The sequence below is a fragment of the Pelodiscus sinensis genome, chromosome 12 (genome assembly GCF_049634645.1).
Source record: "Pelodiscus sinensis isolate JC-2024 chromosome 12, ASM4963464v1, whole genome shotgun sequence".
NCBI classification, from domain to species: domain Eukaryota; kingdom Metazoa; phylum Chordata; order Testudines; family Trionychidae; genus Pelodiscus; species Pelodiscus sinensis.
In genome coordinates, this window is record NC_134722.1 from 5,048,032 (window position 1) to 5,062,177 (window position 14,146).

General features: G+C 52.5%; 2 protein-coding genes across 4 annotated transcripts in view; both read left to right on the forward strand.

Moving 5' to 3' along the window:
* Nucleotides 1-14,146, forward strand: part of KLHDC4 (kelch domain containing 4) — a 316,137-nt gene that overhangs the window by 86,776 nt on the left and 215,215 nt on the right. The window lies entirely within an intron of this gene.
* The window catches only part of CA5A (carbonic anhydrase 5A), a 38,756-nt gene that overhangs the window by 3,603 nt on the left and 21,007 nt on the right, over nucleotides 1-14,146 (forward strand). Inside the window, exons 1-2 of one of the 3 annotated variants that reach the window (XM_075939917.1) lie at nucleotides 10,971-11,087; nucleotides 12,163-12,299. The exons of 1 other annotated variant lie outside the window; for it this stretch is intronic. In XM_075939917.1, coding sequence (XP_075796032.1) covers nucleotide 12,299 — 1 coding nt within the window. In that variant the 5' untranslated portion in view covers nucleotides 10,971-11,087; nucleotides 12,163-12,298. Of the gene's footprint in view, nucleotides 1-10,794; nucleotides 11,088-12,162; nucleotides 12,300-14,146 lie in introns of those variants that run through there. One more of the 3 variants, XM_075939916.1, reaches the window with a different exon arrangement.

Genomic DNA, 14,146 nt, shown 5'->3' on the forward strand with positions numbered 1-14,146 from the left:
CTGTTAAGCCTAGGGGCTGGATGCTTCTTGAATTGCTACAGACAAGGCAAGCTATCAGGCTCTTGGGTTCATCTGGTAAAGAAAAATGACACGAGATGTGCACACAGACCACTGCTTCAGAAAGTGCAGAGTGCACACTGTGACCTACAAGTGCCTGAGCTGATCTCACAATGGTGCTGAGAGAGAGAAGCAATCTCTGAGATCTGTCACTGCCGTTCACAGAGCAAACGTGCAGTGCGTGTTCACACCAACCCACTCAGCTAAATGAGTGAGTGACTGTCTTCTGCTACTAGTGGGCCTGAAGAATATCTCCCAGGGCATAGCCTGGCTGGAGACCACCCTAGGTTTGACACAGGTGTGGCCAACTATGTCAAGGTTCAGATCAGCAAATAAAGGCCACCGCTCTCCATGTGATAGCCTGTGATAGGTGTAGTCAGTGGAGATGCTGAGGCTACATCTCTAACAGGGAGTGACTGTGTGTTCTCCAAAAAGGCACCAGGATTCTGGAATACCCTGTAAGCTGCGCACTTGTGTAGCCGCTCAGGGGAGATTCAGATGCCACCCAGCTGATTAGCAGAGTGCTCACAGCTAGGTTTTTTGTTTCTACTGGGTAGTGCACATTCACACGTGCCTCCGTGCACATAAAAAATTATTCGGCACATGGATGGAAAAGATTAGAAGGAATGTTGTTTGTCACCCGTGGTCCAAAGTAGCTCAGAAGTAATCCCTTTCAGGGCAGATTGCAGGGCTCATGAGCTTCCCTTGGCCTTTAAAGAGGTGTAAGTGAATTCAGATATTGGCCAATGTATGGGATGGAGGAGCAGTGGTTGAGTAGGTGGAGCAGCTGGAGAAGAACTGGCAGCAAGCAAATAAGCTGATTGCATTGCATTTGGTTTTTGTAATTGGCAGGGCACCCAGAACTTGTGAATAACTGCTTTTTATTTCAACTGAATTAAAATAAATGTACAAACACACTTCTTTCCTAGTCAACTATGAAGACAAGTTGAATGACCCATGCTAGTGTTAATCAATGAAACCTCCCCAGGATTTAGAGCAGGGGCAGGCAAGGAACGGCCCACGGGCCGGATCCACCCCACCAAACCTTTTAATCCATCCTACTTTCTCCTGTGGCATGGAGCAGCACTTCTCAAAGCCGTTAGCTGCCCTCTCAGTGGTAGGGAAGAGGCTTTCTGTGCTGCCCCCGACCCCAGCAAAATCTCTTAGATCCTATTGGACAGAAACTGATCCTATTAGATCCAGAAACTGGCCAACAGAAGCTGAGGGTGGGGCAGTGCAGCATAATTTCTCAGCTCCCAGTAGCCAGTTTTACGCTCCCTCCCCCCCCCCCCCCCGGCAAAGAGCCACATGGAACAGCCAACTGGGGGCCGCTGGCAGGCAGGGACGCCTTAGATCGGCACCTCCCAGCCAGAGCCTGCCTTTGGCACCACCCCCTCCCACACCCAACTGCCTCCCAGCCCCTCTTATGCCCCTCCCCCAGTCCAGAATACTCTCTTGCACTCATACCCGTTCCTGGACCCTGCCCCAGGTTAACACCGAAATCCTCTGCAACTTCCTCCCCTGGCCCCGGCTCCAGGTCATAAATCCCTCCCAGACACTGCACCTACTCCTACATCCCTCCCCCAGACCAGAATCCTCTTTTGCATCCATACTTCCTCCTGGACCTTGCACCCCAATCCTCTGCCCCAGGTCACAACCCCCTCCTTCACCCAAACTCCCTCTCAGACCCCACACCCTCTCCTGCACCCAGAGGTGAAAGTAAGGGGGTGCGCCTTCTTGCACATCTCCATCAAGAGCTGGCAGCAGGGAGCTATTGAAAGAGCTGGCAGGGACCCAGGTTGCAACAGGACAGTACCTGTAAGACATTTTGTTACTTTCACTGCAGCATACACCCCAGTGCCCTATCCCAAGGTCCCTTCTGCAACCAACCTCTGTCCCTGACCTTTCACATCTCTTCCACAGAAAAGTGCAGCCCTTGACCACTTATCAAAATCTTGGAGTGGTCCCCATCAAAAATTGCCCTCCCCTGATTTTAAGCCTGCTTGGTAAGGAATGGACACAGCTGCATGCACCATTTCAGTAGCAGCATATCTGTAGTAAAGATGAAGCCCACTTTAGCTTTCCCCTGCTTATTATCTGGACTGAGGCTCAGCCATTGGGTTCCCCACACTTTGGAAGCAAAGAAAAGCTCCGCCTTTAACCAGCTGCGTGCTGCTTTTCTGACACGCTTACAGAATGCTATCAGCATACGCCACTTGATAGAAGTAAAGGCATTCGACTGCTTACTGTGGATGTTGCTATTGTGTAAACAGTCGTGTAATCACATGAAATCTTAGTGATTACACAGCTATTCGATAGTCCCCAGGGGTGGGGCCAGCAGCTAGTGCGCTCTGGCCCCACTCCCATGGAGCCCCGTGCCACCCTGTGCTGCTGCCTCTATCAGAGGGTGCCAGATGGGAGCTGGTCCAGGTGGGACCAGGGTGCCAGGTGGGAGCTGGTCCATGAGGGGAGGTGCCAGGTGGGAGCTGGTCCGCGAGGGGAGCTAGTTTAAAAACCAGCTCCCCACCCAAACCAGCTGCCTGCTGCCCTGCACTGCTGCCTCTAATACAGCGGGATGCCTCTGTATCCATGGGATGTGGAGCAGCCTTTATCCACAGGGAGTTCAGACCCACCGTGGAGAGGCCGCTTTGCGGAAGCCTCCTCTGCTCCTCCCCAGGCTGCTGCCTCTGGGGGCAGGTAGCGCCAGGGAACTGGTGCTGGGGGAATCAGCTTTTAAGCTGGCTCCCCCCAGCACCAGCTTCTGCCTGCCCTCCCCCCGCTACCTCTGTAGGAGGCAGCAAGGGGTGGGGGGGCAGGCAGGTCTGTCTAAGCCAGTGGTTCCCTCACGCCCCTTCCCCCAGATAGCAGCAAAACTTGTTGAGCAGAAAAAAAAAAAAAAAAGGAAAAAAGGAACTGAACAGGGCAGCAAAACTTGATGGGGAGGGGCTGAGTCGCCTTGCCCCCCCCCCTCCCCCCGGAATTTCTTCAGGCCCCCAGTTTGGGAAACCACGGTCTAAGCCGATAAACATGGGGAACTGGCTTGAAAGCTGGCACCCCGTGTGTATTGGCTCCAGCCTACCCTCCTCACCCTGCACGCTGCTGTCTCTCTATCAGAGGCAGCAGTGGAGCTGGAGAAGGGGGGAGCCGGGCAGGCAGATCTAATGCTCATGAGGAGCCGGCTTTTAAGCCATCTCCTCGGGGGAACCAGCTCCCGCTCCCCTTCCCCTTGTTGCCTCTGACACAGAGACAACTGGGGGGGGGGGGGGGCAGGGAGAATGCGTGTAGTCGATAAGCCTATGCTTATCGGTTAATCTTATCAGTTAATTGTGTAGTCATCTACACAATGACATCCCTACTGTTTACATCAATAAACTGGCCTGCAACATATTCTAAAACTGACATGAACTCAACAGAACTTTCTACACTTTGTCATGATGGAACATAGCCCGGTCATCAGTGCTGTCACCCAGCTAATCTAGACTTTTAATGTGGGAGCCATAAAAAGAAATCAACTCATTCTGGACTTCTCTGTTAACATTCCATCCAAGTGGTTGAAGCAGAGTCACCGTTGCTTAAGGTTTATACGTTTCTTTATTTTGTTTTAGTTATATGTTTATTTGTGTATTTTCCTATTCGGAAGGGGTTGCCATGGAAAAGTACACCAGCTCAGCACAAAAAAAAAAAAAATGTTTTTATATCTGGGTGTGGTCCTCAAAATGGGTAGCTTCCCAAATGTTTGCTTTCCTGTCCTCACTGTTTTGCTTCAGGATTGGGGATAGCCCGTTCTAGGGATTTACCCATAGAAACAAACCAGATTTTTTTTAAATTTATTTTTAGTGGAGAAAGTTATCACCCAGAAAACTTAGAACCAGTTGCATTGTCATTTTACCCCTCTCACTCTAGTGAAATATAGTAGGATTGATTTTAATATTCTTTCTTCTAATTCCATATCCAATTTCTTATTGATTTTCTTTTTCACAGGAGTCTCTTAAGGAAATTGTAGACAATTGCAAGCTATTTTGTCACTGCAAAAAGCAGATTCTGGTATTTCTCTGAAAAGATGTGGGGCCCAGTTTAATCAAGCTACAGCAGTATAAATCTGGAGTAAATCCAGTAATTAAGGATTTACATGGTTGCATATTTAATTAAAATCCAGCTCTCTAATGATTTTCTGTGAAATTTGTATAAGTTATAATTACCATCAGGCATCACACACGGCTCTGGGCAATTCAAACTTCCACATAAATGAGTGTTTCAACTTTTCTGCTTTCAATATGACAGCCTAGAACCACTTAGATCTTACCAATGATCGATTCCTGATTCTAAAGTCTCACTAGGGCAATACACCAGATAATCAATAGACATCCCAGGGATTTTTATTCTTTTGAGCAGTTTGTATTCCCATGTGGAACATAACATTTTTAAAGTAATTGTGGCAAATAAAATGTTGTTATTCTGATTATACTATACACTTTGTAGTATATTAGTGCTCATAGTCCACAGTAAGGGTCAATTTGGGCCAGTGTATTAGGTATGTACATATACATGTTAAGAAACAGTCATGTCCTGGAGGACTTTTAAAAAATGCAGTACAACAAGTACCCGTTTGTCAAGTTTGGTATGTCATATACCTTTCCAGGAAGAGATTGATTTTGCCATTTTTGCTGAACTGACACCATATCTGGTGCAGAATGTTGTTATCTGCCTTAGTCCTGACTGGAGGGAGGGCATTTTGACATATCATACCTGAGCATGGGCTGTCTCTGCTTCTGGGTGCAATTCAGAATAGCAGGTGCTAGTCCTATCCTGGCATTAGCTTGGGACCTGGTTACTTGAGAAACAGCCTCTGCCTTAATTTTTGGGACTGTCCGTTATAGCGGTTTTGGAGTTGCTAGGATAGCGATCTCTAGCTCTAGCAACAGGGCTGTCTCAGCAGGACTCAAGGCTCAACCCTGCAAAAGCTGGCCCCCGTGTCCTGTGGCTCCTCAGGAGGGCAGGACTCTGCTGCCCGTCCCCTGGCTCCTTCAGGGAGCAGCTCTGCTGCCTGGCTTCCCAACCCCCCTGTCCTGTGGCTTCTCCTGGGTGGGGGCAAGATTCTGCTTCCTGTCCTGCCTATTCCCTGGCTCCTCTGGGGGGCTGGGCCTGCATCTCCTCAAGGGACGGTGGAGGGTCTGGGGCTCAGCTGCGTGGCCCTGGTGGTGCTCCTGCGGGGGCCTTGTCAGCAGGGCCACTGGCCAGTGGGGTTCCCCTGTCTGCTGCTGCAGCCAAGGGCTGAGGGGTTTGAGGCAGAGGGACCACTTACCTGTGGCCAGTAATATGGAGAGTGCTGGCCTCAGCTGGCCACTCTCTCCTGGTATGGATGCTCTCCTGTGGTTACTCTGCAATATAACTGTCCCCTAGAGCTCACTGCCCCAAGTGGTCATTGTGGAGCATAGCGGTCCCTGCTCTCAGTCCCCTCCCTCTCTGTGTTATGGAAAACAATCCCATTCCAGGCACATCCCGTTTTCCTGACACCACCAAACCCTGACCTTGCTTTAAGTCGGAATAATAGGAAGCTACATACCAAATTTGGTGGTTCTAGTTCATACTGTTTAAGAGGAGTTCTTGAACAGACAGATGGACAGATGCACAAACTTTCTAAAATCTAAGCTATCTAAAATATGTGTGTGTGTGTGTGTGTGTTCTACAGCAGCAAGTATTTTATTCTATGATATGAATAGGTATGTTACTGTATTACTATGGAGGCAATTGGTAGTGAATCTAAGCAGAGAGTCAGGAAGCTTTATATTTTAGAATAGAGAATGCATTACAAAGGTTGCAGTCACCGGACAGGGAAAAGTAAGGGAAAGGGCAATCTTGCATCATTTAACAGATAACAGTAAAAACCTGTGTTTCATGTCCATGAGGGACTGTGTAAAGAGCATAACTAAATTTAAGAAGTAAGAATCCATATAATTAAGAACAAAGTAAACTAGACTTAATCCATATTTAATAAATCCAAATTACTGGCATAGGATAAAGAACTAGGCTACTCTTTATTTGTGTCTATTTCCCAATCATCTGGTGACCCATAATCACAGAATCCTAGGGTTGAAAGAGACCTTAAGACCGTGGTCCCCAACCTGGTGCCTGCGGGCGCCATGGCACCTGCCGGGCTCTTTACATGCGCCCGTGGAGCAATCTGGGCTGGCAGTTGCCAGACCCGGGCGCATGGCCAGTCCCGGCCCCGGGGGCGCCGCGCGTGCCCTTGCCGGCTCCGGCGCCGGCCTTAGCCCCGCCCCCGGGGGCACCGCGTGTGCCCTGGCCCCGGCCCTTGCCTTGGCCCCGCGGCGCTTACGGGGGGAGCGCCGGCCCCGGGCGCATGGCGCTTGCCGGGGGGGGGCGCTGGCCCCAGGTGCGTGGCTATGGGGGGGGGGGGCCCGGCCCCGTGGCTATGGGGGGGCCCCGCCCCCAGGCATGCGGCTGGGGGGGGCCGCCCCCGGGCGGGCAAGTGTCCCCGCCCCCTGGCGCCCGGCGGGCGAACGGCCACGCCCCCTGGCGCTCGCCAACCTGAAAAGGTTGGGGACCACTGCCTTAAGAGGTCATCAAATCCAACCTCCTGCTAAAAGCAGGACTAACTGCAACTAAATCATCTCAAAAGCTTCTGGGGCAGCCAAGTTAGTCTGTAAAGGATAAACTTAAAAAACAACAAATGGTCTGGTAGCACTTTATAGATCTGTCAGGGGGCTGCCCCCCACGGGGCATAGTTTAGACCACTTGGGCCTAGTCTCAAATGCAGGGAAATGCGGCCTCCCGGCCTAGTCCCTTGTACGAAAGCTCTGAGGCCTAGTCCTTCAGCCGAGCCCCCACTCGCCGGGGTTCAGGGCAGATGGGGTAGGGAGCCCCGACCCAGAGCCCTATCAGTGGTGAGCGGCTCCCACCACTGGCTCGGCAGGGGCTCCTCCCCGCAACACGCCGAGCCCTCAGGGGCTGTTCCAGCTCCCTGCCTTGGGTCACTTCCTACCGCCTTCCCCCGGCCCGTCGCGGTCCCACCTGTTGGCACGCGTCGGGTGGCGGTAGCAGCACTTCCCCAGTCAGCATCGGGGTTTGTGGTGGCAGGTCTGGTGCCTGGGTCACAGGAGGCTGGCTGGCGGCTCCGTCGTTGGGGTCAAGCCTGGCTTGGGCCTGGTAGCGGCACATTCAGCGGGCCTGGCGACTCCCTCTCTGGCGGTCAGGTCTGCGACTTGGGAGGTTGGGTGCTCATTCCAGCTCCGACAGCAATGCCCCCCCCCCAGTTTCCAGGTGGGCCTGCAGCCTTTTATCCCTTGGCTCCCTTCAGAGCATGCCCAGTAGGGCTGCATGGGTGCGGCCCTCTCCGCCCCCTGCGCCAGGTGGTTTCCCTGGGCTTGAGTGCGGGGCGGGGTGGGGCCACCCCCTCTCCCACCGTCACAAGACTAATAAAACATGTAGGTGGTATCATGAGCTTTCGTGGGCACAGCCCACTTCTTCAGATGACCAGAGTGTTGGATGTTCAGTGTTGGCTGCCCTTTTTTTTCCTTCTTCACCCCCTCCCTCTTCTCCCCTATTTATTTTATTTCTGAACATCCAACACTCTGGTCATCTGAAGAAGTGGGCTGTGCCCACGAACGTTCACGATACCATCGACATGTTTTGTTAGTCTTTAAAGTGCTACCAGACTATTTGTTGTTTTTTAAGTTTAAATCATCTCAGGCAGGGCTTTGTCCAGCTGCGACCTAAAAACCTCTAGGGATGGAGAGTCCACCACCTCCGAGGTAACCCATTCCAGTGCTTCCCAACCCTCCTAGTGAAGATAGCCTCTCAAGGCAAATCATTAGCCAGATTTTCCCCGTTACCCAATTAAAATGACATTATAAATATTCTACTGTAAATACAACGAAGCCTTTTCAAGCAATGCAACTGGAACAAACAATTTTAAAATAATGTTTTGGTTGATTGGAGCTGGGTGTCCAGTTTATTAATCTGCACAGGGAAATATAACAATGATTCTACATTTCAACAGCATGCTGTCAGTGCGTTGACAGGGCTGTCATAGGCATTCAAAAGCAGTGATTCAACAAAATAACATTACTGATGATCCCATGGAGTTAAACAAAGATTTTCAAAAGAAGGATTTTCAGAACACATGATTCAAAAGCAAGTAGTAAAACGTAGAAGAGGGACGGTCAAGAGACATGGGTTCTAATCCAGTTTGACTGACAATATGAATTCAGGAAAGTCTGGCTTCCTCTACACTAACATTTTTCTTAAAACCTCCCACTTTCGCTCCTGCACTGGTGCGTTCCACCTATGGGATCTATATCAGGCATTCTTAAAATTTAAATACCCACCCAGAGAAGTGAAAAAATAGATTGACAGAGCCAGACGGGTACCTAGGCATCAACTTCTTCAAGATAGGCCCAACAAAGAAAACAACAGAACACCACTGGTCATCACCTTCAGCCCCCAGCTTAAACCCCTCCAGTGCATCATTAACAATCTACAACCTCTCCTGGAAGATGACTCCTCACTCTCACAGGCCTTAGGGACAGGCCAATCCTCAGCTACAGACAACCCCTTAACCTGAAACAAATTCTTTCCAGCAACTATGCAGCACACCTCCAAGATACTCGTCCAGGAACCCACCCCTGCAATCAACTCTGGTGCCAGCTCTGTCCACACACCTATACAAGTGACATCATCACAGAACCTAACCACATAAGAGGCTCATATAACTGCACATCCACCAATGTGAGCTATGCCATCAAGTGCCAGCAATGCCCCTCTGCCATGTATATTGGCCAAACTGGACAGCCTCTACGACAAAGGATTAATGGACACAAATCAGATATTCGAAATGGTAACACAGAGAAGCCTGTTGGAGAACATTTTAATGGGCCCAGGCACTCACTAATGGATCTAAAAGTGACTATATTATTACAAAGCAATTTCAAAAACCAACTTGAGAGAGAAGCTGCAGAATTTGGTTTCATTTACAAGTTTGACACCTGGAAATGAGGTCTGAAGAAAGACCTGACTGGATGGGCCGCTACATACCACAGCCTAATGACATAAAAAACTAAGCACCTTGTATTTAGACCCCTCTCTATCAGCCTCATTTAGTACGGACACGCTGACAAAATTTTCCCCCATTTTTTTCCTTCTCTTTCCCTCCCCATTCCTTCTTTCTCTGCTATTTATTTGTATCCTAGACCCCTTAATTCCAGTCATCTGAAGAAGTGGGCCACAAAAGCTCATGATACCAGCTACATTTTTTGTTAGCTTCTAAGGTGCTGCAGGACTATTTGTTTTTTGTTTTGTTTTTTATTTCAGTTACAGACTAACACCTCTACCTCTCTGAAACTAATTTCTCCTATATCTCAGCCTGCTTCCTCCAAACTACCCCTTTTTGGTTTCTATTGAGTCATTCTTTTTCCTTCCTGCTTGTCTTTCCTGACAGCTCCCTACTAAAGTGTACTAATATACTCACAGCATACACATCCCCAATCAACATACAGTACTTATACTTTGTTACAGAGCAGCTCCTAACCCACCACAGACACCATGATTAAGGGGCCTGTGCTCTGATTACATTACTGTTTGCATTACTGTGAGATTTTAAGAAAAAATGTTAAGCCCCTGAGGCTTAGTTTTTGCTCTGGTAATAGGTAGCTATTGAGGATTCATTCATTCATCACATTAAGGCCCTCTGAGAGCTAACGCTGGAGGAGTGCGGTGCATCAAGGCCACCACCTGCCCTGCCAATGGCAGGACTGGCCAAACTTTCTCATCTTGCGATGTGCATGGCAGCATCTCTACTGCTGAGAGGTGACCCAGAGGCTGCGCTGTGGAGGGATGCAACGGTCTTGTTTTGGGGGGCGACGCTGCAATGCGCAAAGCCCTGTGTTTTAGAGCCAGGCTGTAAGACAGATGGAAAGGCTGAGGTGCATAAGGTGAGATGCAGAGGCATGAACTGGCGGGGGTACAGCAATGAGAGGGCCGGGGCAGACAGACAAGCAGGCAAGGGGACTGGACAGACAGAGACAGACAGACAGGGGGACGGATAGACCAACACACATGCAGGCGGGGGGAATGGATGGGCAGACACACGCAGGCAGAAGGACTAGACAGACAGGCGGGGGGGACGGATAGACAGACACAGAAGCAGGCAGGGTAACTGGATGGACAGACAGACACAGAAGAAGGAAGAGGGACTAGACAGACAGACGGGGACAGACAGACGGGGGGGACGGACACACAGGCAGGCGGGGGGGACAGACACACAAGGGGACGGACGGACAGATGAGCGGGGGGGGGCAGACGGACGGACAGACAGACGGGGGGGCAGATGGACAGACGGGGGGGACGGACACACAGGCAGGCGGGGGGGACGGACAGACAGACGGGGGACGGACGAACGGACACACAGGCAGGCGGCGGGACGGACAGACAGACGGGGGGGCAGACGGGGACGGACGGACGGACACACAGGCAGGCGGCGGGACGGACAGACAGACGGGGGGGCAGACGGGGACGGACGGACGGACACACAGGCAGGCGGGGGGGGGACAGACAGACGGGGGGGGCAGACGGGGGACGGACGGACGGACACACAGGCAGGCGGGGGGGGGACAGACAGACGGGGGACGGACGGACAGACAGACGGGGGGGCAGACGGGGGACGGACGGACGGACACACAGGCAGGCGGGGGGGGGGGACGGACGGACAGACGGGGCCGGCAGGGCCACACGCAGGCGGGCGGGCCGGCGCCGAGCTGCCCCGGGCGCAGGCTGCCAGCCCCTCTCGGCGCCCCGGCGGGCGGTCCCTGGGCGGAGCTGGGCGGGGCGAGGCCTGGGGAGCTGCGGGCGGGCGGGCGCTCTGGGCCCCGCGGAGATGCCGCTGCAGCTGCTGCGAAGGGCCCTGGCGGCCTCGGCCCGGCGCCTCTGCCCGGCCGCCCCCTGCGCCCCCGAGCCGCGCCGGGCCGGCGCCTGCAGCCTGGCCTCCTGCTCCTCCTACCGCCTGCGCGAGGCCCGTGAGTCCCCCCCGCCTCCTGCCGCCCCCGCTGGGGGGCACCCGGCCCAGGGAACCGCCCCGGGCACCCGGCACCCCCCCGGGGAACTCCCGGCACCCCCCCCCGGGAACCACCCCGGGCACCCCCCCGGGGAACTCCCGGCACCCCCCCCCGGGAACCACCCCGGGCACCCCCCCGGGGAACTCCCGGCACCCCCCCCCCGGGGAACCACCCCGGGCACCCGGCACCCCCCCGGGGAACTCCCGGCCCCCCCCCCCCGGGGAACCACCCCGGGCACCCGGCACCCCCCCGGGGAACTCCCGGCACCCCCCCCCGGGAACCACCCCGGGCACCCCCCCGGGGAACTCCCGGCACCCCCCCCGGGGAACCACCCCGGGCACCCGGCACCCCCCCGGGGAACTCCCGGCACCCCCCCCCGGGAACCACCCCGGGCACCCCCCCGGGGAACTCCCGGCACCCCCCCCCGGGGAACCACCCCGGGCACCCGGCACCCCCCCGGGGAACTCCCGGCACCCCCCCTCCCCCGGGGAACCACCCCGGGCACCCGCCACCCCCCCGGGGAACTCCCGGCACCCCTCCCTCCTGCTGGGGAACCCCAGGCACCCGGCACCCCCCCTCTGGGTAACCCCAGGGATCCCCCTCCCCCTCTGTGGGGATCCCCAGGCACCCCTTCCCGCTCCCTCCCCCCACCCCCTGCTGGGGAATCCCCGCACACTGGGCTCTGCCCCGCACCCAGGCGAGGGGCAGCATTTGGTCTCTGTCCTGAGGGTCTCTCCTCCAGGTTCTGGGCTGGTGCAGCCACAGGCTCAGTCCCTTGTCAAAAACATTCTTCTAGTTCAGAATTGGTTTGGTTTCATTCCTAAAAGCCCTCGCTTTTCTGCCTTCGTGCCATTCCCTGCTCCTCGGTCAGGCTACTCGTCTTTAAACCTTGGAGGGATTTTATTGTTGTGTTGGCTCCTCTCCTTTGCACAAGATCAGCTCTCAGGACTCATTGCAAGAGGCCACTGCTGAGGGAAAGAAATTGCCAGTTCAGCAGCCATGTATTAATATGCAGTGTTAATTTGGGTGTCCACAGGTCATGGCGATTTTATGAAGAATTGCTTTGTCAGTGGTAGTATAGATGCATTGCCATCAGTTTGGCATAAGAGGTCATTAATAACAGAAGTCGTACACTTCAGCTGTACTGTCACGTAGTTTGAGTCCTTCCAAGTAGTAAGTATTGACTGTCATATCTTTTCTTGCTATCCCAAACAATGCAAAAGAGCTTTTTCAGTATCCCCATTTTCCTCTTAGTTTTAAATTCACATTTGCAGTTCCATTTTTTTAAATATTCCTCCTTCAAAAGTGACATAAAATTGGCAGAGATTTACAGCAGCTCCGTAATTACACTTCCCTGATTACAGTGTCCAGAAACAGTGTTAACAATATTAAGAGAAAAACGTGTGCATTTCCTTAGGAGGTGAAGTTCTGATTGGCAGCTGGCTGGCATATAAATGAGAAGCAGTTCTGTTAGCTTCCTGGAAAGTAGTACTTTCAGCCGGCTCAGGCTAATGTTTGAGGGGCTCTTGCTACATTTCAAAGGCAGAGGCACAGCAGTCAGGCCTGGGGACAAGCGGGGACTGCTTCAGTCCCTGCTTGCCCCGGGTTCCCCGTTATGCCTCTGCCTCTCCTGCCCCTTCCCCCCTTCTGCCCTGTAGAGGCAGTGCTAGGGGAACTGGGTCCTGATACAGAGGCAGCAAGGGGCAGAGAGACAACTAGTCAAACAGTGACTCAGCTATTCAATAAACCTATGCTTCTCTCAAGTACTGGGAAGTACTTAGGAGTACTTGAGAGAAGTCTGGGGGGAGTACGTCAACACAACTGAAATTTGGAGAAAACTGAATTTTTGTTTTAAGTTTTATAGCACTTTATTAGTTTTGTACTTTTTACACCCAAAAATGTCATCGCCTGCCTGGCTACGATTAAGTTATATAAACGTGTTGCAATGGTAGAAAAAAAATTGTGTGTCTTAAAACTGTAGATACTGGGAGTACTTATAATTTGTTTTTAAATGGGTACTTTATAAAAAAAAGGTTGAGAAACACTGCGGTAGTCGACTAGTCATTTACATCCCTAAAAATGATACTGCTGAATTTGTGCAAAAATTTTAAATAAAATAACTGAGACCATCTCACTTCCAAGAGTTTTGTTATTAATTTTCAGACCATTTGGTAGATGACCAGAAATTTGTTTGTGGACCTCTAGTAGTCTATAGACCATGAGGATCGCTGATTGTTAGTCATTTGACAACCCTGACTTCCCAGATCCAGGCAGGTTTTGTTAGCCTCCTGGTTCTCATTTCCTTACATAATTCTCTGGAAATTGCGCAAGTGCATAGGTCCCAGTCCTGCGAGTTAAACTGCCTAGGCAGCTAGTGGAGCTCCTTGCAGGCCCAAAGAGCTCCCTTTTCATGCCACCTTGCAAGATCAGAGATACTACTCTGATGAGTGCTTTAGAAGTACTTGATAGGGACCCATTACAGGCTAGGTACCACATAAACAGAGAAGGGTGATGGGAAAAGACCTAATTTTTATGGAGCCCTCCAAAGCAGGATGTGAACCGTTAATGGTTATCCAGTAAGCATCACCCGGTTGACCATTGCCTGGTGAGCAGCCCATAGAGAGCTGCTCTAGTCCTGCAGGGCTGCTGGCTCCCAACCCACGTGGCCTGGGAGTTGGCAACATCACGCAGGGCCAGAAGCAGCAGCGGGTTGAGAGCCAGCAGCTGCCCCCTCACCCTGGCTACTACTTCTGCCCTGCACGAGGCTACCGACTCCAAATCCGCTGCTTGGGAGCTGGCTGCCCAGTGTGGGGTCGGAAGCAGCCAGACTGGAGCAGCCCTCCTCCCACATCCCGGTTTAATCAGTTAACCAGTTAAACTTAACATTTAACTGGTTAACTAATTACATGGGATGTTACATCCCCACTCCAAAGACTATTCTTGTTCTGCATTGGCCATTAACCTGCTGCCTCTGGAGCGGCACTGGTATCGGTTGTTCATACTGGTTGGTAAGTGGGCTT